Source organism: Pyrgilauda ruficollis, unplaced genomic scaffold (genome assembly GCF_017590135.1).
Source record: "Pyrgilauda ruficollis isolate IOZ18807 unplaced genomic scaffold, ASM1759013v1 scaffold14, whole genome shotgun sequence".
In the NCBI taxonomy this organism is placed as follows: Eukaryota; Metazoa; Chordata; class Aves; order Passeriformes; family Passeridae; genus Pyrgilauda; species Pyrgilauda ruficollis.
Window position 1 is genome coordinate 3499243 of NW_024512543.1, and position 24604 is coordinate 3523846.

Here is a 24604-nt window from a genome sequence, read left to right on the forward strand (position 1 = left end):
CATTTCTCCTTCAGAATAACTACAAGGACAAAGGGGAGTCTCTGAGCTTCAGTCAGCCCTGTCGTTACATTTCCACACATCAGACATCTGTGACAATAAAGAGAGCACCCATACAAACTGCATGGCATGCACTGCTGTGATTCCAGGAGGCCAAGTAACTACAGGGCTATAGTAACAGATAAGCCACAGCTCTCTGCTGTCCCTGCTGTCACCCTTCCCACACACTTAATCTTCACCTGCTCTAGGTCCAAATGCTCCAGAAAATCTAGCTTTTTATTTATTCTACTCGTGACACCTTCCCCCACAATTCCTTCTTACATGCTCTGCCATCTTCAACCAATTCTCAGACCAAAGGCTAGTGAAAAAGAGGAAAAAGATTCATGTCGTAAGAGCTATTGCAAAATTGTTTGTGTGCAGGCATTACAAACCTATCCTAAGTCATAATGGGTAAAAGAGACACGTCACTAAACATTTAGCAATAAAGAAACTGAGCAGTTCCTCGGAAGGAACCTGATGACACAAACTTTCCCAAAGAGGAAAACCTCAGTTGCGTGTCTACACAACTGATCACAGACCAACCTGGAACTCAGCAGTACTGTCTGAGAAGGTCAGGTTCTTGTAGCTGTCTTCTGTCTTCCACCCTAAAAGCCCATCCCTAAGGTATTGCCAAGAAATGACCCCTGAGCTGTTCCCCAAGTCCCCTTGCTTTTTAAATTAAATTCTTGCACTCCAAGTGTTGACCTGCAGCATGAACCACTAATGTTTTTAAGTCAGCTCACCTGTGATCACCTCCTAAAGTCACACATCTGTGTCCAGCAGCTACTGCTCTGCTCACTGCATCAGCCAGCATCTGGCTGGCCAAGCCCACCGACCGCGGGTATAAAACCAGGTTGTTGTACAGTTCATCGTTGGGAACTTGAGTGAAATTCAAATCTCCAAAGTCGTGCACTTGGCATCCTGGGAACACAGCAACAAAAGGAAAGAGTAACTTATTTAAATACCTTCCCAGGGAAATGCTCAAAATCAATTGGGCAAGTATGAAAGGAACAGTGGAAAAGGAATGGATCCGTTTGCCTATTTGCAGGGGACGCAACTGTCACAGCACTACAAATTAGAAAGTTTAAGACAACATTATCAGCTTAAGACAGCTTTAATTTAGCAATGAGCTATGCCAATCATAAAAAGTCACTTAGAAAAAGTTTGGATTTAAAAAAAAAAAAAATTCATTATAAATTCTAACATGAAAAATTATAGTCTGCATTGCCATCTTCCTTCCCATTTAGACAGATTGTATACAGCCTCAAACAAGCTCAATTGCTTAAAGATTCTGAGGATGACACATTTCACTAACTACAGCTACAGTTATTTTACATTTTCAAGGTCCCCAAAAAAAAAGCGCCAAGTAACAAATAATACTATTTTCTTATAGTACTTCCAGGCAACTCCATTGAAGGATTATTAGGAGAACCTGTCCATTTTCTCAACACAAGATATTCTAGAAGGCATTAATTCTGGGAGTTTGATCCCAAAGCTCTTTGAGATCCTTTCATTGTCAGTTACAGCCTGATTGGCTGTTGAACCTGAGAACATTCTGGGTGTAAAACTCAGCCTTCCCTCCCAGAGACTCTCAGTTTGAGTCAGGCCTCTCACTGCAGGCTCTGATGAGGGCAGCAGAGGCCCCAAGGTATTTACAGCTACACCAACAGTGGCTTAATAAGACCACCCTGAATACCAGTCATGCCTGTCCCCTTTACTCCTCAGAATCACTAGTCTGTTTGCAGTTCAAAGCATCCAGGCCAGAGAGTGACATTTGGCCTTTAGCCATCCTGTGCTTAATGGGGCAATTTGAATAATTTAAGGCAAGTCAACATGAAGAAACAGGCTTGGGGCTTTGGGTTCCTGCTTCATTTCCAATAAGTCTAATGTCTAGGAAGGTGGCTCTGTGAATTTGCTTGGTAGAGATTGCATAAAAGCTTAGTTGAGAAGTACATGACTTCTTTATATTTTAAAAGGAATTCTGACTGGTGAAATGAAGGAAGGAAATGTATTGAGTCACTTGTGCAGATCTGGTGCTGGGAAATAGGCAAGCATACATTTTATAGCAGGGACAGAGGTGGGCAGATATTGGGGTATTTGCAAATGAACGTGTCAGCTGAGCACAGCTGTTCAAGGAAGGATTGAATAGATGTCCTAGCAACTCCAAGAAAACACATTCTCTGCAGTGACTTAAAGCAGTGAGCAGGACCATGACATACCACTCCCAGCTTTTCAGAAAGCAACACAGGTACCCAACTGCTTTTTTTTCCTCCCACAAACAATACCTAATTAAGCAACAGGATGAAGGCTCTGGAATTTTGAGCCCATTTTGTTCAGATGTGAATGTGCTATCTGATCTCTGTGACCACTGTATTTTCTACCCTCTGTTTATTCTACTGCTGTGCAGAAGCAGAAAAAAGCAAGTTCCAAGATGTTCAGTAAATGTTACAAGTTGGTTTTTTTATTTGTGTCATCCTGCAAGGCTACTTCTCCCACATATGCACACTGCTACACATTTCAGTATTTCAAAGTTTGATGAAAGTACTTGAGCATGCCTGGGAGACAAGTTTTGGAAGTAAAACTTCAATGGGGCCAAGACCTTTTGGAGAGATTCTTGTACAAGGGAATAATGCCTTTGATCCAATACCTCTGACATCTGTGTGAAATAAATCTGCAGCTGGGGCCATGTGCAGTGAGTTACACATTGCAGGACAACACATTATACAGTGTAATGGAAGAAATTACTACAACTTAGGTTTTGGTCTCTCCTACAGGTTATACAAGCACATGACAGTCTTTTTACCCATTAAAGGATGGAAAACAACTTCCTTTAATTCTATCACAAAGCTCCACCTTCAGACCAGTATAAAACAAAGCTCCAACCATGCCATCATTTCTTGCATTGATTCCTTGAAGGAATCAGTTAAAATTCTCCAGGTTTTGCTCAAGGCAGGCCACACGTGGCAGATTTGAGCAAGTGTGTTTAGAGAAGTAGCAAGTGTTCAGTAATTTCTGCTGTACCCTGCCCACCTCCAAGATCCCATTGTAGGACAAAAACACTTGGTTCAGCTTCTGAATAAAAGACCACATTTGTTTCTTAGGATCACATCAGGTTTATATAGCTTAACACTTTTGTGGTCCAGAATTCTGCAATCTTGTCCACTTTTTGAACACATGGTACTCGTAATTCCCTCTATTTTTATAGAAAAGCCTATGTCTGTTAAAGACAATAGATGCCTTCAGTTTTTGTTACCATCTTCTAAAGTTCAGATAGGGTTCATGAACCCTGTAGCAGTTTCTTTCCTCAGCTTTGTGCATCCCTTGTCTCTAGGCCCACTGTACTTATGTGCTTGCAGAGGACAGTTCAGGTTTCCCAGGGTGATAAGGAATGTTTTCAGGCATCCAAAGGCTATCTGATTAAGATACAGTTAATCTCAGAAGTACACACTAATCCAATACTCAAACATTAATATCTTCTCTTGCTATTATTTCTTTTAATGGTGCCTAGTGTTTTGAGAACCGGGATTAAATGACCTCAGGGCAAAGGGAAAGCTTAGTGAATAGATAGTGCACAGAGAAAGAAATTCACAGTACTTAGGTATGTCATGTATCCCAAAGTGTGGTGATGCCTTGTGAAGGCTGACCTAGAACAGAGACTAGATAGAGCTAAAGAATAAAGTAGGGATTTATTAAGAGGCCTCAATGGCTCCACCTTGGGCAGCACAACCCAAAATGGTCACAAAATGGATGACAGGTCATGAGGTCTCTCACTTTTATAAGTTCTGGTCAATTAGCATAATGGAGCTAATTGTCCAATTATAGCTTTAGGTTATGAAGTCCATCCTTCTTGTTTTTCTCTCTTTAGTCCACTATTGTTTATGCTCTTGGGCCTGAGATTTGGATTGCTTGTCCTTGGTCCCCAGATAGAGAAGGAATTGTTTTGTCACCTATTCTATGAAGGGAGCTTAGTGTTCCTTAATATGAAGCCTAGCCTTACACACTAAAGCAAAATAGAATCTGAAAAATATAAAAGCTAAAACCTGAGGCATTAGTGGGAAGTGCATATCTACACACAGTTTTTCAAATGACCAGATACTAGAGATGAAATTAAAATGCACATTTGTCTTAATGACACTGAACAAAGACAAACAGTTTAATACATCAATAACTACTTTTATAATTTGACATAGCTTCTATTTAGCATCTCAGCTATTAGTCTAAAACTTAAAGACCTGAATTGTTTTCCATTTAATCTGCCTGCTTGCACATAGATTTATTTCTTAAATCAAGGCTCTCTCAACTACATTATTTGTGCTCAATGGATAGACATCCTGTACTGCTGTGCAGTCTGGGGGATTTTGCTGTTATTCGGCCATTAATGAAAAATTTTCTAATCTACCTCACCAAGCAATATCCACTTACTTCTTTTGGTAGCTGGGACACTTTATTTTATATAGATACTGATACCTTTTTTTAATATAGCTACTAATACTTAAAACAGCTTTTTAAATCAGCACTGAAAGTTAACATGAAGAATATATGGGGCCTTTTAAAACGCAGTAGATTCAAGTTCTGAAAGACAGAAAAAGCTATGGGCAGATAGGAAAGCCAGCTTCCTTACTTTCATCAGAAAGCAGAGCACACCATTAGTGTCAGTGAAGCAGGTCAGGTCTAGCCAGGATTAAATTCTTTTAAATTGAAACATACCATAAGTACCATACAGTACTTAAGGGGTAAGCAGCACAGACATTTTGCTAGTAATGAAAGAATATAAAATTAAATGTGATCAAAAGTCTTCTGTTCACACTTTCAAGGCCTAACAAAAATTACTTTCAAATGAAAAATATATTATGTTTGATTCATTAGTCAATTATCAACAGTGCAGGAAATTTATAACAACCAAATACCAGCTCCACCAACACTCCACCAACCAGCTCCACCAACACCCCGGCTCAAGCAGAGATCCCTTTTTGAAATTAGAAAAACAAAAAAGCAGGCTTGAGTAACCTATTTCTGTTACAGAAGCTTAGAAGAGATCCAAGGGAGATGAAGGTGTCATTCTGAGCAGGAGCCACAGTGCAGTTACATAACCAACACTGCACCTGCACAGCAGTCCTGTCAGAATGCACAGCCAGCGCGGAACGGCAGCAGCCACAGCTCAGGAGTGCAATGCTCAGGGCTTCAGTGCCCCCCTCTGCCATCAGAGATGTCTGGGGGCACATTTCAGCCAAAAAAATTAATAAAATAGCTTGAAATAGTTTACACAGTAGATCATTCCCAGGTTAATTTCTTTTGACCAGAACAGGTTAGGGAAAGATTACACAGGCATTCCACCTGCAGACCAGGGGATGGACAGCTGTCACTTATCCAGCCTGCACAGCTAGAACCTTACTTGTGTCAGGTAGAACAAATCTTCATTTTTCCTACACAGGAGCCTTAGACTTAAAATAAATATTTTTTTCAAAGAAAAAAAATTTACACACACAAAAACCCCAACAAAGACAAAACAAAAAAACCCAACCAACAACAAAAAACCCCAAAACAAACATACAAAACAAAACAAAAAAAAACACCCCACACCACCAAACACAGAAACCCAACAAATTAAGTATACACCTGAGAAAACAGAGTTCACTGCATGCCTTTTCACAAAAGCTGTTAATGTATCACTCGTGCAAACTCAGTGATGGTTATGATGTATATAACTGGGACATGAGATGTACAAGCTGTGTACAGCTGTATGACAAGTCTGAAGTTCACTTCCTATCACAAGCAAAATACACACTGTAGTCAGCAGTCACTACAGTAACTTCTCTGCACAGATTTAGAGAATTTTCTTCTGTAAGAACAGGCAGCTCATGTCAGGTGGCATTTAATTGGAAAACATCTGGGCAGCAGCACAGAAAGCCTGCCCCCCATCCTCCTCTACTAGGAAATTGCACCAGCAACAGAAGCAGCAAACTTGATAGTAGGAGATTCAGCTTTCCAAACCCAGGCTGTTTGCAGACATTGCCCCATGGCACATTCACATAATAAATATAACAGCACTGCAAGGCAGCAAATGGGAACTGGAACAAAAGCACAGGGAACATGGGATAGAACTGATCTCCCAACACTGCTGGTTTATACTGGGCACTTGTGAACTGGACTTTAAAAAAAAAACCCCAAAATCTAAATTAATGGGAAAAGTAAATCCTCCTATGGGTGAACTGCTGTCAAAGCACTCTGGAAATCCTACAGTCACTAGACCTTTTTTCATACTATGTTATATATAAAGTTGCTCACATGAAAGCATCACTGCTGCAACAAACACATAAAGACTTTTAGGATGCAATGACTATTGTGAACAATGTTTATAGGCAAACTTAACGTTTTACTTCACATGAACTAAACCAAATGACCATCCCTCTTTTCAGCATGAACCCATTGGCTTATGGTAGGGACTTTGTAATCCTTTCTCAGAGACACTGTCAAAATGTTACACAACAGCAAACAAATGATTCAATTCATTATGACAAATGCATTCTGAAGCTTTTTTTTTTTAAGGAAGTTTTAACCCTCCAGAATTATCCAGGATGTGTGTGCGCTGCAACTACACAAACAAAGTGCATACTTTCATTTTACATGAATAGGAAATTAGGCTAGCAAGGTTCTCACTACAAGATACAGACTTCAGCAGCCTAATTTAATCATAACCTTCTTGCTAGGAAGTTCATTACACAGCATCTACTTCTCTTTAAACTGAGTAGGTATCTACCAGAAGAGGTACAGGTATATAGGTATCTACTGGATACATAGTTGATGGCTCAATAGACACCTGTCAGCTCTAAAATTTCACTTCCTAAAAGGCAAGTTCTTGTCTGAGCAATTCCCGTCCTTTTTTTTGAAATTTTGAAAGGTCTGGTTTAAGACAAAGTTTCTGTAGCTGTAAATATTTAAAAAGCTTCATCTCCTACAAAAGCCACCAGCACACCCCATTCCAACTGCTGCTCCAAGTCAGAGTCAAGATGTCCCTTGCATAAAGTGAGCCAAAAATTATTTTTTGAACCCCAAATTGAGCGGCCACCACATTTCCCTTTGAAAACTGCTTATAACTTTAATCTCTGATGAAATTCAGTGCAGTTCACCTTAAGAGGTCTTCAAAAACGTCAGTCTGAGGTGTTGGTAAACATTTGCACTGTGGCTTGCATCAGAGAGAAGGGTGTAGCTATTGCGCCTGCCACACCACCAACAAACCCTGCACACGTTCCAATTCCCTTCCAAAAAGCTTATTCCAGACAGGATCCTGGTGACAAGAACACAATGGGGCCCTTACAGCCATGAGGATCATAATACCAAAAGAGCTTTCCTCAACAAGCAGCACCTTGTGCTTTAGATTGCTACAGAAGTAAACAGTTATTACATTTGTTAACCCAGGCAGGTAACACTTGAGAGGAAGGAAGAGTAAAATATATTAGAGATTACTGAAATTCTCTTCCTTCCTCTTAAGCAGCTGGGAGAAGCTAACATGACCACTTTACCTCTTCATATACAAATGAAAAATCTGGTGGGTTGTTGGTCTGTGGGTTTGGGGTTTTTTTTTTTTTTTTTTTTTTTTGTATTTAACTTCAGTGCTTCATTCCCTGCTTTTCAGCAGGTAGTAGTATAATAGAAATGTCCACCTTTTGCCCAAACACAGTTCTCCATACCATATTCAAAGAAGCATACACCTGCCACAGGTCTCCTCTTGGTCTTGTGAGTCCATGAGACTTGTGAATAAAGTTTCAAACGAGAAAGCAGTAATATATCATGTGCACTGTAAAGCAGATCAAAATCCAACTCATTACCTAATTTTCCCTCTGTCATCTCCCTCTGTGCCTCCCCCTCCCCCAGCAACTCCATTCCTTCAACAGAATTAATAGTAAAAAATTAAACCAGGATGTGATCTAAATGTACTCCAGTCCAGAGAGAATTATATAGGTGCAGAAATTCAGCTAAGTCCTGTATTAAAACTAATTTTATAACATGAAAATATCTAGCATGAAGGATATCGCTGTAAATTAAAAAAACAAACAAACAAAAACAACAACAACCAAAAAAAAAAAAACCAAAAAAACAAAAAACAAACAAAAAAAACCCACAAAACCCAAGAGCTCTGTTCATTGGTCTTTTATCCTGGTCTTCCTTTATTTAAAGATTAGGAAGAAATAATCAATTCAGGTTTTCCTGATCCAGCATGGCTGTATTTTTAAGGGTATTTAAACTGAGCTGACACACAGAACAATTACAGTTAAAGCATCAAGTGACATTTACCCCAAATTCACAAAGATTCTTTTAAAGCCAATTTCAGAGTGCAACTTCGAGTATGCACCAGCCAAATGGGAGAGGGAAAACCAAACATCAAATCGATGGATGGCTGACAAAGCTTTTCATTCCAAAGCAGATTGTGTGCTCCATCAGCATGGGGAAGGGAATATCAGAACCAAGTGACTGCAAGGATTGCTCTATTTTCAGGGTTGGCATTTTTCTCCTGACTTCCAAGGCTACCTGTAATCATGCAAATATCGAAGGTACACCACTCAAAAGCATAAACTGCAGCTGCTGAGCAGAGTTGTGCACAGCAGAGCACACTCCCCCAGGGGAGCTTAGCCTCCCCTGCTCAAGGCAAGACAGCCAGTGAGGTCTGTTGGGAAGAAGCAACCTAATAACAGCCTTAGTGGAGGCTCCTCAAAACAGCTTCCTCCAAAACCCCAGCAGGGCTCCTTCTGCCTGCCAGGTCATCAGAGCCAGTCCCTGGCTGTCTCCCCTCGCAGAGTGGAGCAGCAGCAGCTGCCCCTGATGCATTCTGACAAGTGGCGTCATTTCAAAGACTCACTGCAAACGCCAGTTACATTCAGCCCCTTTGGCTGTGCTTTGATTTTTGACAAACCACTGGTCTTTGAAGGTAACCAGTCATGGCTAATCCACATTTGAGAGATAAACAAGAATAGCAGAGTCTCATGGATCTTTATCTCTGTATAAATAAAGAGAGGTAATTAAGTCTAGTTCCAGAAATAAGTTGCAGTACTACATAAGTATGTTGTACTGATATTATTAAACAGAAGTGTTGGGGCATGCTTGTGTCTAAGGGAAAGGAAAGAGAAGAGGACTGCCATTTACCCATTTTGTTTCAGGGGAAAAGGAGGGGGAGAGGGCGTTAACCACAGATCCACTGATAAAACAAAAAGCACGATACAACAGGCGTTCCTGAATTTAAAAAATGCATTCCTATTTCTGCTTTGTAGGGAAGAAGAATTAGCTGTTAGTCTGACCCCTTCATGTTATATCCAAACTGATTTTTGGTCCTGAGGATGTTCCTAGCAAATGAATACTTAGCTTTGACAGTACTAGCACCAGATGTGATCAGAAATAAAAATACATGAACAGTAGCATTTCTTACCTCAACAATGCAGAGATTTCACTAAACAACATGCTGCTTAAATGCCAGCAGTTATTTAGAATTTTGCCTGTCTCCCATTTCATCAACAGCAGAAAACATAACTCAAAAAAGCCAGATCTTGATGTTATCTATACAACAAATTTAGACTTTATTGGAATTCTAGAGATTAGATATATTTGACTGGCTGTACTAATGTATTTACAAATTTAAAATACTGAGCTTTGAAGAGAAACAACTGAGGTAAAAGCTAGTGCAAAACAAAGCTAGAATCTAATCCAAGAATTCAAGAATCCATTCCTGACAGATCTTGTTTCCAACATGTAAATCCAATTTCATTTCAAATACAGGGCAAGCAGAGTGGTACAGTTTGTCAGATTCTTCAGAGATACAGGCAACTTTTTAAACACATTTACTGGATGATTATTTTCCCAACTGTAATGCAGTTGTAACTCTTGCCAGTCCAAATCTGCTGAATCCCAGCACCTATACTTATTTATGCATAATTGGTGCATAACTAAACTGCTTATCTTCCTTCCTAAACTCTTTACTGAAGAAGATTTAGGTGGACAAAAAGGATACATGTAGAAGCAGCTGCCTCATGATTTATTAAGACTGATACTAACCATATGAGCTATCTTGGTGAAGAAGCAAAGTTGAATTGCTATTTCTGGCAGCAGATGTCAACAGGAGTCCAATGGTTTTGGGCAAAGCAGTAGTGTCACTCCAGAGACACGGGGATTAACAGCTCCACTCCTCTTTTAGAGGAGGCTACTCCTTTCTGAGTCACTACACTGACCTCATGAAACCTGTGACTGAAGAATTTTTTCCGGTCCAGCAGAAGAATGGCGATATGATGCTCATTCTCTCTGACATGTGTAGTTCCCCTCTGTGTGTAATCCACGTCTCTGCAGTTCACCAACTTGTCAAGCCAGCAACTCAGATCCAAACTTTGCCAATCAATTCTACAGTAACCCAAATCCAAGCCTGACTAAGCTCAGCAACCCAGCTGCATGCAGTTCTAAACAAAGACCAAAAAAATTTAATTCAGCAATCAACAACAGTCAACATGCAAGAATGAATACTTGGGAAAAAAATCTTACACTAAAGTTGTTCCCATGCCAGCAGCAGCACAGATGCTCTGTCACCTCAACGGCTACAATAAGACACAGTAGCTCTCTATTAGGTATAAAACTGAGTAAGGCCTTTCTCTCCTCAGGTAAAAGGACTACACAAAACTCTGGATTGAAGTTTGATCAGATTCTCTGCTTAATCTGCAGCAAACATGAGAGGCCAAAGAAATTCTCATTTGAAAAAACTTCATACTTTGCACCTTCAGTAGCTTATGCATCTGCCACCTATCTCCCCCACTCCTAGCCAAAAAAAGTCCAAAAGCCTCCACATATTGCATCCATTTCTGTATACTGTTAGAGCAATACACAGACCTACATGCTTTACACCCTTTTCTCTCCCAGGCCAAGGAGCTGTGGGTCTCTGTTTTTACATGGCACTTTTACTTCTTTGGCAACATGTTATTTAAGGTGATAATATTTTAGTTTCCCTTAGGAGAAGAAGCAAAGCCAAAAGACAAACATCTCCAAGGTGAATAAAAATCCCCACAGGCAGAGTAAGTTATGTTTTAATTTACTCCTGCTAGACTTGCACACCCGCTGCTTTTGGCTTGGGACTCGTGCTACAGTAACTCTGAGTACACCTGGAGCTACTACCAACAGGTAACTGTGATCTCTCTGCTTCTGACAAGGGGAAAAAAAGTCAGATTGGTGGCTTAGATTCATCTCTGACAGTCTGGTACAGATTAGCAACAACATCTGTCTCTGTGCTCCCTCCTCGGATTTCAGCCCAAGCATAAACAAGCAGTTCACAGGCAGTCATTGACTGAGGCAGCCAAGAAGTTACTATACCATGTAGGTATGGTCACAGAATCTTTCAAGGGAGGCATTCCCCCCCCCGCAAAAAAAAACCCAGAAACTGGAATAGAAGCTCAGAACACTGCAATAGGACTGTGAAAGAACAGAAATTAGGATAGGGTCAAAGGGACAATAAAATCCCATCACCACCCCCCAAATACACCAGCTAGTGAAAGCAAAGTGGAAACCAATGCAAAAAGTGGAAACAAAAGTTTAGTGTTCTCACTCTTTCTGATATGGTTGGAGCACTATCAACAGAAGTCATTAAATAAGGCAGAGAAATGTGAAGAGCCATGTGGGAGCTTCACATTCAAAGTAACAAACAAACATAGTATATGCATCTTTCTACCCAAATGCTACCTTTTAGAGAACCCCCCAGGGCACCTTCATTTTATACAGGTTGAGTTGAACTTGAATTACAAATAGAAAAGAAATAAATCAAAACTTTAAATAAATAAACTTTAACATTTCAGGCACACAGTCTGACCACCAGAAATCTCTTCCACTTGAAAGACAGTGAGGGCAATTTTCAGTTACTGTTATTGCAGAACAATACTGCTTCTTTCCTCCATCTGTACTTCTTTAGATGGCCCAGAATCCAGCCTCATTCTTGTACTGGGGAGCATCATTCCACATTTCATGCCTGGTTTCAAACTGGTAATGACAAGGAAAATCAAATTTACAGCATTCTTTCATATCCAAGCAGGGAACGGGGGCATGTAACAAACACTTTCCATATGCACCCACATACACAGGCCCTGTGGTCACAAATGCTTCACAACTAGCCAGTACAGATGAATAAGCCCGGTGGCTTAGGCAAATGTCCTTTATTTTTAAAGGAGAAACCTGGTCTGCTGCAGTATAATTTGCCTGTTGCTGGAAAACAATCAAGAATGCATGAAAATTATAAACTCCTATAATCAAACAGATAACTAGAATGTCCAAATTAATAATTAGAATCATACTGTGGCTCCATTCATACTGTGGCCTTCTTAAAAGTATGAGCAGAAAATTCATAGTGTTACAAAGACAAAGAAAGCAGCTAAAGTTTTACTGCCAGTTCAGCATACCACAGGACTCCATGTAATGGCACTATGACAATAGTACTTGCAGCCAAAGCTATCCTGGCATTCCAGGGAAGAAAAATAAGCAACCCACACATAAAAACAGTCATTTGTTAAGTTCCCATGAACAACAAACATGCATAGTACAAAAGGCTACATGGCAGCATCCTCCTCCTCCACCCAGCAGCCTCCCCTCAAGCAGATTGTCTGCACTGCAAACCACTCCTCTGTGCTTGCTGGTGACTGCCATCGCTGCAGCATGGGCCCCCACAGCAGAACCTGCTCTTAAAAGGGCTGCAGAGATTTAAGCAGCAATAGACATCAGCACTACCTTAAAAAACAAACCAACCCCAGTGGAAGAACCTGCCAGCAATAGGAAATTGCAACTGCAGGAGGAAGAGCCTCTAAAAACTGTAAGGGACCAGTAAGAAAATATCTCCATGTGCATAACTGATTGATGAGTAAACAACCTATAAGAAACTAAGAAGTGAAAGTATTTTTAAATTTAGTTCAGCTTGCTTCATTTCTATTTCCATAACATTCTGATACTGGAATCAAGAAAGGGCTGAAATTTCCCTTTCTTTCTACCTTCTACAAGCCCCTATTGAAGTGAGCTTGTGTGAGGCAAATGAGAGAGCTTTTTCTTCTAGTTTTTAATTTTGTTGGGTTTTGTGGGTTTGGGGTTTTCCTCAAAGAATTCTTACAAAGCGGAAACATTAGCTCTGAACCACTTGAAAGAGAACCCCAAGCCTTCCAGTATAAAATTCTGTAATTGATACAAAGTAATCTGCTGCCCACACTCTTATTTAGAGGAGCATCCTCCTTTCAAACCTAACAATTTGTTAGTTTCAAATAAACTTTAGGCTCAGTAACTATTCCATTACAAAGAAGCTCTTTTAGATGCTCTCTTGCACATTTGCTGAGATTATTGCTCTTGCTCACTAGAATTCAAGTATTGCCAATGATGGCAAGTGTCTGTATTTTGCACAAAACAAGTGAGGAAAAGACTATCTACTCATTTGGCTGCTGACTGTGACTTTTCAGCTTGTGAATCATAAGATATGCAGAATAAGCCTACAGGGCTGCACAGAACAATTGCTTCTGTTTTGAAGAGTTCTTACAATTCAGAATAAATTTGCTAGAGGGTTATTAGGCAATTATCTCTGTATGCATCTAATCTCCACTGACACTAACCACCCAGGGAGCAGATATTGGTTCTTTCTGTGGTCCACCCCTGCAATCCATCCTCATCACATCATTTTTAGTAACACTCTTTAGATTAAAGATTCTCCAAGACACAGTTCAGCTTTACAAGTTTCTATATCCCTCGTATCCTCATATCCACAGTTTCTAATAACTGTGGTACAGCTTTCTGCAGGTCTCAGCTTGTAGAAGTAATAGATGTGAGAAGCTGAATCACAGTTAAGAGCATAGATTTGCTGGCACAAAAAGACCAGAAACAGCCCGTTCACAGGGTGGTATTTGCAAGCGTTTTCAAAGACTTCGCACCAGACCTCACACATAAAACTGAGCACTTCTCCAGAAAATTCTGAATTTCATCACCTGCAAGCAAACGAATCTTTTAGGAACAAGCTGGTAACGAACACAGAAGGGAAAAAAAAATAAATAAAAAGAAAAAAGAAAAAGCCTTTGTATGGGGTATGTGACAACCCGAGGATCACAGTTACTTGTCTGGATGCCACAGGCGCACACAGCGGTTCAAGCAGCGTCTCGCCTCCCCGGCTGTCCGGAGCCAGCCCGGGAGCAGCACACGCTCCATGTGCCGGCGGTCCCGCTGTCCCGCGGGGACCACCGGCCGCTCTTTGTTCCGGGACCCCCGCAGGGCCCGGTGCGGCTGCTCCCGCGCGGAATGCGACAGCCTCTCCCCCCCGGCACCTCCGCAGGGCTGCGGGCATCGCCGGGGCACGGTGCGCTCCGTGAGCCACCGGCGGCAGGAGCCGTGTCCCCGCCCGCAGCGGGGGCTGAGTCACGCTGCCCCGGGAGGGGAGGGGGCGATGCGGGCAGCCCCGCCACCCCCGCCCGCCGCGCTGTGCTCACCGAGCCCGGCCAGCCGCTCCACCAGCCCCGCGGCGCGCACGGTAGCGGGGCCGTGCTCCACTCCCCGCCGTTTCTGCGAGACAAAGAGAGGAGGAACGCGTCAGACAGCGCTGCCCGCAGCCAGGTACGCAAGCCCCGCCGGAGAGGAGAGCCGGGCGACCGCGGCACCCGGCGCCCCCCGCGATGCCCACCTGGCCCCTGGAGAGCGGGGCTCCCACCAGCGCCACGGAGTGCGCCCGCCGGCGCAGCTGGAGCGCGGCGTCGGGCAGGGCGCGGAGCAGGCGGGCGAGGGGCCGGCGCAGGGCCATGGCGGGGCCACGGACTAACCCTCCCCGCCCCGCTCCCCTCACGCCCGGCCGGGGTTTTTCCACTGCGGACGCCTCGGCCCGCCGCCGGTGCGGCAGCGCTGCCGGGCCCCGCGGGGCCGCCGCCCCTTTGCGGCCTCCCGCCGCACCTCCCGCAGGCCGAGGGCAGCCGCTGTCGCACCCGCCCCGCCGGGGGCACAGGCGGGGACTCGGAGAGCAGCAGCACCTCAGCCGGGCTCCCTGGCTGGCCGCACCGAGCTCCGAGAGCCGCCGTGCAGGAACGCTAACGCTGCCCCGTGCCTTCGCAGAAGGAAAACGGGTGACGCTCATCACCGGCTGCCCTTGATAAAGCATCGAAGAACCACCTGTCCAGCACCCACCTCGAATACTGATCTCGGAGCATCGTGGCCCGAGACGATTCTCAGGTCTCCAGCTGTTCTATTCGAGGCACGTTCGAAGGATGATTAACAAATTAGTTAAAAACAAATTAAAGCCCCCACCTTTCCCTGCTGTGACAAGGCAACAGGACTCCCACTGTCGAATGTGCAGTCTTTACGTACAAGCTTTAAAGACAGGCTGACAGTTCGTGACATGACCGAGCGCAAGTGTGGTTAAACAGGGACTTGCCAGTGACACACACAAAAAACTCCAAGCATACTTGTGCTTTTTCCTCTGAAGATTTCCAAGTTCTCCTCCTGTCTCTGTACGTCAGTAACTCCTCATGTCTTGTTGTGAATGTGAGTTATTGTTAACACTCCTCCAGAAGCTCACGTTTCTTTTCTGTCCTGTTTACTGACCTGGCTGTTCACAGTGCTTTTACCTCTTCTATCTCCTACTCTCATTTTTCTTTGCCCTTCTTCCTGTCCCCACCTCCGAGGCTGTCATACCAGCTGTCATAACTCCTGCTTACCTACTTCAGTCCTTCTCACTCTGCCATTTCAAACCATTCTTCCCCTCTTTTAAAAGCCTGTTTTCAATTTATTGTGTTTTTTTCCACTTTCACTTCACTGATAAACTTCTTTTACCCTCTTTTGAACTTCAGTATTTTCTTCTCAATTTCAGCAGTTCATTGTCTGCTGTTACTTTTTTCCCCTCCAGGCCAGCTCACTTTTCCTCTTCAGAAGAAGACGAAAGCCCATCCCTCCACCTGGTCTCTTGTGTCACAGTGAGATCCTGGACGTACTGCACAAGACTTCCCACGGATGGCAGCCATCAACCGCTCCTCCAGGCAAAGCAAAGACCTTGGTACTGATTCTCTGATGCCTCTTGTTTTTTCATGTCCCTTAAGATTCCTTTGCTGCCCCTGTGAGAACAAGCTAACAGGTTTTTTATATATGTAGTATCCGCCCAAGAGCTCTGGAGACACCATGAATGAAGTAAATTGCTCACAGAAAGATGGCACCTGCAATTAACACTAACACTCAAAAACTGTGGGAGAAGGGAAAAAATAGAAAGGCCAAAGAAATCAGGATGGCAGTTTGGAAGTCACAGAGCTGTAGTTTTATATTACTGCCACGTAAGTCACATGAAGTAATAACTGAAATGCATTAAAGAGAGCACAATACCAAGACTCATGAAGTGTCTGTATGCAAAGCCAAGTCTCCAATTTATCACGTATTTAGATGGCAAGGGACCAGAATACTCTGCTTTAAACCTTGGGGAAAAAAATCAAAAGAGGTTGTAGCTAAGGATGGTACAGATGAGAAAGTACATTTATGGAGTTGCAGAGGGTAAGAACAAAGTGGGGAAAGAGAACCTTGAGGAGAGGAGGTTCCATGGAGAACTCATAGAAACCTTCCAGTATCTAAAGGGGGCCTTCTGGGAAGCCAGAGAGAGAGTTTTCATCAGGAATTGTAGTGATGAGACAATGGGAAAAGGGGAAATTTAGGTTAGATATTAGAAAATGTTTCCTTTGTGTGTGGTGAGACACTGGACCAGGTTGCCCAAGGAGGTTGTGAATGCCCCAACCCTGGCAGTGTTCAAAGCCGGGTTGGATAAGGCCTTGAGCAAGCTGGTCTAGTGTCAGGTGTCCCTTTCCAAGGCAGGTGGTGTAGAACTACATAATCTTTAAGGTTCATTAACAGTCTGTGATTCCATGAAAACCTCCGTCTCTTCATCACGCCAGGAGACACGTGCAGCACCACTGAACCGTGTGCCCTTTACAACTCACACTCCATAAACAGAGGAAGCAAGCAATGAATTGTCAACATGTGCAACATGTGCGCACCGCAGAAGGCGCTGATGTCATCGGGATTAAGGACAGACGGCTGGCGAGGTACAACCAAGCGAGACACCCCAGCGGCAGCACCACGCCGCGGCCACAGCGGCCGCCAGCAGCAGCGGCATGCGGCCGCAGCGAGCGACGGAGCCGGCACAGCCTGCCGTCGGCTCAGGCTCCTCCCGCGGGAGGCCGGCCCGGCCCGGCCCCGCCTGCCCGGCATGGCGGAGGAGCGGCGCTTTCTCTCGGCCTCCGGGGTGCCGATCGCGCTGCGGCGCCGCCAGCACAGCGCGTCCTGCCGGGAGCTGGCGGTGCGCGGCCCCCGCCTGCAGCTGCGCTCGCTCAGCGCCGCCACCTCCGCCGTCTGGCTGGCGGCCTACGGGCTCTTCGCGCTCAGCGAGGTACCGGCCCCGCCGCTGCCTCGGGCCCCTCCGCGGCTCGGGCCCGCGCCGGCTGCGCCCCTCAGCCCGTGTCCCGCTGTCGCACCGGGGGCGCGCACGGGAGTCCCGCGGGCTGGGCAGCCTTGGCTAGCGGCGCCCGAGGCATGGAGGGCGGCCGGAGCCCGTGGGAAGGCGCTCAGCGCCGCTCCGGGGCATCCCCCGCGCCCCAGGGTCGCGGAGCTGATGGGTGTGTGGTGGCAAAGGGAGAGCCGTGCCCGCCGGGAGGCGCGGGGCTGCCGCCTGCTTGCCCCCGCGTCTTCTCGGGTGCCTCTGTTGGTTTGTAGCCTCTTGACAGATAGGGAAGATTTATGTCTGCGTGCTGAGTGATGCCTGGCACATGCTTGTGAGGCCGAATAACACGTGCTCACTTGGAGAGATGAGTTGTGAGAATCTGAAATTAAGGAGGAATCGAAGAAGGTGAATGGTTTTTAATCCCCAAAAGGAATTTTCCTGAGTGATTCAGAGAGCATTACATCATGAATGTCATCAATTTTCACAGCTGAGGCAGAAAGATGTTTGCAGTAGAGATTTAAAAATCTGATTTCTAAACTAATGCTTTTGGTTTTATCAAAAACTGGACTCAGACCAGTTATGTCCAGACTGAATTCAGCAGTTTAACCAAAGAGGCTGGTCACTGTGACCCATGCTTTGACTGTTGCACATCCGTTTTTTTCAGTAATCTTTCCTAAGAAATGAAGATAGAGATTGCATTATAAGTCAGTTGTCAGGAGTCAGACGGGAAGAGATGGTTCACGTTTGTTTCATCTTTTACAAAAGCATACACTGCAGTCAGTGGTTACCACCCACCACCCTCCTTCTTGCCTTTACACATGCTCCTGCAGCCTACATGCAAGTGACTGCAGCTCTTCCTTTTGCCAGGAAATCAGGTCTGAAAGTGCCTCTCTCTTTTTGTGGATTTCAGTGTCTGTACTTCAAGACTGGCTTTTTTCCCCTGTGATAGCAAAGTCCTGTGTCCTTTGGAGAAGTCTTGTGTACTTCCTGAAGCCATGCTTCTCTAGCTCACATGGTGGTACAGGCCCAGCTTGAATGGTAGGGCTGTGCAGTTCTGGTTCTTTAGGAAGTATCAATTATAACTCTCATTATTGGGCAGGTGGCCTGGAGTTCTCTAAAATATGTCCCAGAAACAGGTTGTAGGTTGTAGACCCTTAAAATTTATTACCAGGTCTTCAGATGACTTACTGGGGACTATAGTGTTATCAGTTATGTATTAAAATGTAACAGCAGTCCCAGAATTGCAGCATGCAAAAGACATTGATCCTTAGAAAAGGATAAAGCAAGTTTTCTTTGGATTGGTGTTTAAGGCAAAAAGAGGGTGAGGTTTGAACAAGTTTAGACTGGCAGGCTAAAAAAGAGAAAACCAGCAGGGCAGTGTTTATCCTGAATGAGGGTTCCTCTGCTCTGAGAATCCACCCTTGTTTCCTGTAAACATTTCACGACACACTTTTGTCAGTGACATCATCTTTAGAAGTTGGCATAATACACTCTCATTAATACAACTGGCTTGTTTGGATTGAGATTTCTGCATTGAACTTGGAAGGGAATAGAATTTTCTTGCAGTTTTCAGTTTCAGTTCCCAGTTCTTCTAGTGCATACTGCAAAGACTGATTTAAACCTCACTACATATCTATCAGCCAGCCAGGTGAATAAAAGGACTCTACCTAAGTAAAAATGCATTGCACTTGTAGCTTTAATGTGCAATTTACTATGCAACTTTACTTTCTCTAAATCTGTGTTAAAGTAAGACCAGAGTTCTGCCTTTTCTTGGCCTGTGTTACAGAACAGCATGGTGCTCTCTGCTGCCATCTTCATCACGCTGATTGGCCTGATCATATACCTGCACTTCGTGAAGATTGACCAGGAATCCCTGCTGGTCATCGGCTCACTCGGCATTCAGGTGACTTCATCCTATGCCTCGGGGAAAGAGAGCACAACCTTCATTGAGATGGGTCAAGTGAAGGATGTGGTTATCAATGAAGCCATCCATATGGTAATCATACAAAGTCTGTCTTCTTGTGTCTGGGCACACTCACATCCAGTGTATTTTCATGAGAATGATTTACCAGAGCAATTAAACACAGCACTATCCGTAGCTTTACTGGCATCAGGAGCTTTATTTCAGATTTTTCTCCTTATTCTGTCATCTCTCTTCTTTAAAGGAGAACTCAAGCCAAACAAAAAGCCAAGTCTATCCCTTGGATAATGCCACTGGCATTGAGCTAGTGGGTTTAGTTCTTTCTGTTATGCTGTTCTTACAAATCCTGATGCCCAACTCCATATGTAACCAAGATGGAGATGAGAAGCTACGACAACACAGGCAATGGTTTTTCCTGTTGCTGGGGTTTTCTGCAAAGCTCCTGTAGAAAAGCAGACCTTACCCTTCCAGCATGCGTGTGTTCTTTTCAGGTTAAAAACTTAACAGAAAAAAACAGGCAAAATTATTTCTTTATTGAGTGAAAGCTATTGATAAAAATTTGTAGACTTGACTGTGACCTGGCAGGATTTGCCTTCAGCCCAATGAGTGGAAACAAATCCTATTCTTGTGTTAACTCCAGACAGTTTGATAGCATTTTTATACTCCAATGATTTTTGTCTGTTTGTCTTGTAGCAAAAAGTTATCTACTACCTGTGTATCCTCCTCCAGGACCCTGAAGATCCTCAGGGAGTATCTGAGGTTGTGCCACTCTTTCAGGTGAGTTTGACTGAACGGTGGAGAAATCCAGATGGTGGTCTCTGTGCATCAGTTGTCTAAGCATATTTTTATTGCGCTTGAATAAAGGTGACAGTTGCCTTTCCCTGGCTGAGCTGTTAGGGTGGATGGCATTTGAAGTCTCATGGAACTACATACTAGGGATGGGTTTTTTCATTTGCTCTCCATTCACACAGCAGGGAGTTGTGTCAATCTGACCCAGCCAGGAGTTTGCATGAATTGAAAGTCTTTGGCTCCCATAGGGTGCTGAGGACTTGGAGAGCTTTCTGTGCAGTCCTGTGCTCAGGGTTACCACCATAACTCTGGCACTGTGCTGCCGTTGATATTTCTCTTAGCTCTGTGTACCAAAAGTTCTCATAAATCCTCCTTAGCATTGGAATGGCTTTCCCTGCCTGACCTGCTGACAAAGATCATGGTACAAGCCGTGACAAATTTGTTTAATGTATCATAACTTGTTTGTGCTGCCATTACCTCGTCTCCCCTCTCTCTTCTCTTGCTAATGCGTTCTGACTGTTTATAATCCCATTTTTGGAATGGATTTGCTTTGTGTGTGTTCCTGCCTAACACAACAGTGCCCTTATCCTTGAGGGGTAGTAAGCAGTGCAGAGGTACCTCACTTCTTAGACTGCTGAGCTGTAGAGCCCTCTCTGTCCTTAATTCACCTACTGCTGGTGGCTGTTTTGTAATCTGCCTGCAGTTTGTGACTAGATACAGTCAGTCTTCAGCTGAATACTTAGGAGTATAAATAGTCTATTCCATTTGTACTTGCTGCCAACTCAGTCCCACAATTGTAAAGATCTTTAGTAACAGTAATATAAATTAAATATTTCACATATAAACAAGGGAAAAAGTAGATTTGCTGGAAATCAACAACTATTAAATTCCAGATAGTTGCATTCAAGTATCTGATATTATTTAGATTAGTTAGATATGCTCCTTTCCAGGTTCAAAGGTCTGCCTGGCATCTGTACTGTTTACCTTTTTTTTATTTTTTTTTTGACCATTCAACTCTGAACAGTTTTGTTTTCATGGAAATATCTTAGCACTGGTAGAGTTGACTCCAGCAGCAAAGGAGGTATGGAACTCTTCCATTTTGAAATTCACTACCTGTCTGTAATTATTTTAACATGCAAGTTAGTATTTTAGTTTTGAAGGAGCAATTATTAGTAACGTTATTGTGTCTCCTTCTTTGGGTTTCTCTAAGTTATGTCAGCCTTCAAAAATACAATTCCTTGTGTCACTCAGCCCAGGAGCCCTACTGCACTGATTTGACCTTTTGTTCTCTTAAGCAACTCTTGCAAGGAGGCATTTGATGGACTTTACACAGTAATGCTGATTTGGGAGCTCAGAAGTTATTGGATCATAGGGACTGTGGGACCATTAAACTTTCACTTCCTTGCTGTTTTTAAGCTGGTCCAGGTTAGAATTGATGAAAAATCATTGTACTTTGACCACTGTTCGCTGTTTGGGTAAAATTAATTGGTGTTTCAGTTCAGAGGTGATTCTCTGTTGTTTGACTTCTAGAGCTCCAAGCCACGACTGGACTGCTTGATAGAGGTGTACAAAAGTTGTCAAGAGATCCTGGAGCAGAGGAAGACAGCTCACAATCAAGTGAACTAAAATAGCTGAAAAAAAGACTTTCAGCAGGACTCAAGAGGTACACATGGAAAAGCAAGCAAAACTGCCCCATGAGCAGAACTTTTTAGGCTCAGACAGAAGAGTTTTTTCTTGCCTCTCCAGAAAAGAATTATGGGGAAATAGGGCAAAGGGAGACAAGAAAATGCATCCAATTTTTACTGTCTCATGCATCTGAAAATTATGCTAAAATTATAAAATAACCTTGACTGGACTGCCATAAGTGTGCATTCTTTGGTTTTTATTTAACCCTTTGTTTGAAAAACACTCTAAATACCAAAGCTGATGTGTGGGCTCAGATAGTAACTTCCTGATGACAGGAGAATTTCAGAAGGACAAAACCAGAAAATTAAACTGTTGCATTCAGTTATGTTTAATGGAATAAACATAAGAGATCTGAAGACTGACCTCTTCAGGGATCTGCTTGAAGGAGTCCCATGTGATGGGGTCCCTAGAGGGAAGAGTGATCTGAGAAAGATGATTGATAGTCAAGGATCATTTCTTCTGAGATCAAGAACAGTCCATCCCAACGAGCAGGAAGTCAAGCAGAAACACCAGGAAGCCTGCATGGATGAGCAAGCTGCTCCTGGCAATGCTTGAACACAAAAAGGAAACATACAGAAGGTGGAATTAGGGACAGGTAATTTGGGAGGAATGTAGCAACACTTCAGGATGTAATTAGAAAAACTAAAGCCCAGCTGGCGATGAATCAGTTGAAGGATGTCAAAGGCAACAAAAATGGTTTCAGTAAGTGCTTAACTATCAAAAGAAGCACAGGGAAAATGTGAACCCATTGTTGAATGGGGCAGGGCCTGTTGACACAGGACATGGAAAAGATGTGGCATTTAAAGGGCCACATCAGTTACTCTGAGAATATGAGGCACATGTGTTGTTGAAAATTATGGTAATGACAATGTGAATAAAGTTTTATCTATCTGTGCTCTTGGCAGTAACTCAAGGTTGGGAAATTCTCTTTGTTGATAAGCTAAAAGTTACTGTAACACTTAACTGGTATTTTTCTCTCTATATTCCACAGCTCCTTAGTAATATAAATGAGGTGACTCAGGTGTCAAAAGCTAAACCCACAAGCTGGCAGGAGCCTGGATTCATGCTTATTTTGCATACAATGCTGTGCCATGCTTGTCCACATAATCTGTAAATGAACACTTGGCACCATGCCATCATGCAATAAGGTAGAGATAAGGGGATTTGTGGATTTCTTTTCCGCAGTGCTACAAAGTTTGAAAGACAGAGGTTAGCTCATGTCACAGGAAGTGTTCTGGTTGTCTAAGTGAAAGGCAACAGCTTGGGGATGTGCCACTGCCTTTTGTGTCAGAAGAGAAAAGATGTCCAACAGAGTGGACAGAGTCATGGGCTCAAGAGTGTGCTGGGAGTGTTGACTATGCTGTAAAAATCCCATGAAGTGCTCAGAATGTGCACTGAAGAAATTACCAAGAAGCTGTGTCACAGCAAGAAGTCTGAAAGATTGCTTTAGCAATCTTTTGAAGGAGTGAACAGCCTGTGCCCGTGGTGTAGTCATCCACTTAAGCTAAGAGAAGATCAGCAGAGAAACAAGGAATCAGTCTAGGGCAGGTTTGTACCAGCTGTGGTTTGTGCCTGGATACCAAATACAATCTATGTTCATTTTTGTTTACATCAAGAACATTTTTGGCTTTTAAAATAGTTTATTTCATTCTGAGAATAATACACATTTAATTCATGGTTATTAATTAATGAACTTCATTTTATTAAGAACAAACAGAAATCTCACAGTATCTTCCAGAGAGCCTTTTACTTACACACAGCAGTTAGGAACACAAAGGCTTTTGTCATCTCATTCTACGCTGCATTAACAGTCATTGCCAAAAGCATTGATTAAAATAAAAAATTATTTTCTCTACCAAAGAATCATACAAATAGGTATCTATACAGGGTGGGCTGTTTGAAGACAGGTAAGCTATAAATAGGAGGGGTATTCGCATCTATCAGAGTGGGTGGTCCCTGAAACACTCAAGTATTGGTGAATATTTTTAAGAAATAAGGAAGAAAGAAAGTTTTATGTATCATGCTTCTCAATTTAAAGTGCAATTGTGGCAAAAAATAATGAGTTTCAGGAGAGCTCCTGTTAATTTAACATCTCTGCTTCCTGTTTTCCCTGGTACAAGTCTCCTCAAGTTTCTGAGGACATCAGGAAATACAGCCTGTGAACTGGAGACTTCTATGCCTTGAGCATCCCTAGCACTGATGATGGCTCCAGCCTGTTCTGAAGCAGCTTTATTACTGGTGGGATACCAGAAGCAAACTGTCAGACCTTCAGATACAGGAGAAATTATTAGGCACAAGTGATAGAGTGAGGAGGAGTAATGCTTTGTGTATTCTAACTGACACAGCTGTACTAAGATAATTGTGAGAGAGTGGGGAAATACAAACTACTATCAGGACATACAGAGACTGGAAAGTATCTAAGGGAAAAAAAACAAGACTAAATACCTTCTTGAAGTTATTTACGGCTCAGAAAGCTTCTACCCCTTTTTGTACCTTCAAGGGATGGTCTTTAAATTCATAACAAGTGGGTACATTACAGTATGTGCAAATCAGGTCACTGTTCATAGACTCTGCCTGTCTTAGGTCTGCCATACTGTTTCTAAAACTCACCAGAGGATGGTTTGGGGTTGGGTTTGTTTTGTTTTGTTTGGTTGTTTGGATTTTTTGTTTTATATTACAAAGATGCTGATGAGGGATTGCTTAGAACAACTTTTGTCTGTCCCCTGCTCTTC

At 43.2% G+C, this 24604-nt stretch overlaps 3 protein-coding genes across 3 annotated transcripts in view; 1 reads left to right on the forward strand and 2 right to left on the reverse strand.

Moving 5' to 3' along the window:
• The window catches only part of ARG2 (arginase 2), a 21354-nt gene extending 6538 nt beyond the window's left edge, over positions 1-14816 (reverse strand). The window contains exons 1-3 of the mRNA XM_041460138.1: positions 14693-14816; positions 14502-14574; positions 780-957 (exon numbers count right to left, since the gene is read on the reverse strand). Of these exons, the coding sequence (XP_041316072.1) occupies positions 780-957; positions 14502-14574; positions 14693-14809 (368 nt within the window). The 5' untranslated portion in view covers positions 14810-14816. The remainder of the gene's footprint in view (positions 1-779; positions 958-14501; positions 14575-14692) is intronic.
• A 2385-nt stretch (positions 14817-17201) lies between these two features.
• On the forward strand, positions 17202-22766 carry PIGH (phosphatidylinositol glycan anchor biosynthesis class H). The gene is made up of 4 exons (XM_041460017.1): positions 17202-17425; positions 19263-19472; positions 20091-20174; positions 21717-22766. The coding sequence occupies exons 1-4, from the start codon at positions 17246-17248 to the stop codon at positions 21810-21812; spliced, it is 570 nt and encodes a 189-aa protein (XP_041315951.1). The 5' UTR covers positions 17202-17245; the 3' UTR covers positions 21813-22766.
• PLEKHH1 (pleckstrin homology, MyTH4 and FERM domain containing H1) overlaps positions 22332-24604 on the reverse strand; it is a 51568-nt gene continuing 49295 nt past the window's right edge. Inside the window, exon 30 of the mRNA XM_041460015.1 lies at positions 22332-22422. The gene's annotated coding sequence lies outside the window, so the exon portion shown is untranslated. The remainder of the gene's footprint in view (positions 22423-24604) is intronic.

Coding starts and splice junctions, on each gene's coding strand:
- PIGH (XM_041460017.1), top strand. CDS start 17,246: ATGGCGGAGGAGCGGCGCTTTCTCTCGGCCTCCGGGGTGCCGATCGCG. Junction 17,426..19,262: donor GGCTCTTCGCGCTCAGCGAG/GTACCGGCCCCG, acceptor CCTGTGTTACAG/AACAGCATGGTGCTCTCTGC. Junction 19,473..20,090: donor TCAATGAAGCCATCCATATG/GTAATCATACAA, acceptor TTTGTCTTGTAG/CAAAAAGTTATCTACTACCT.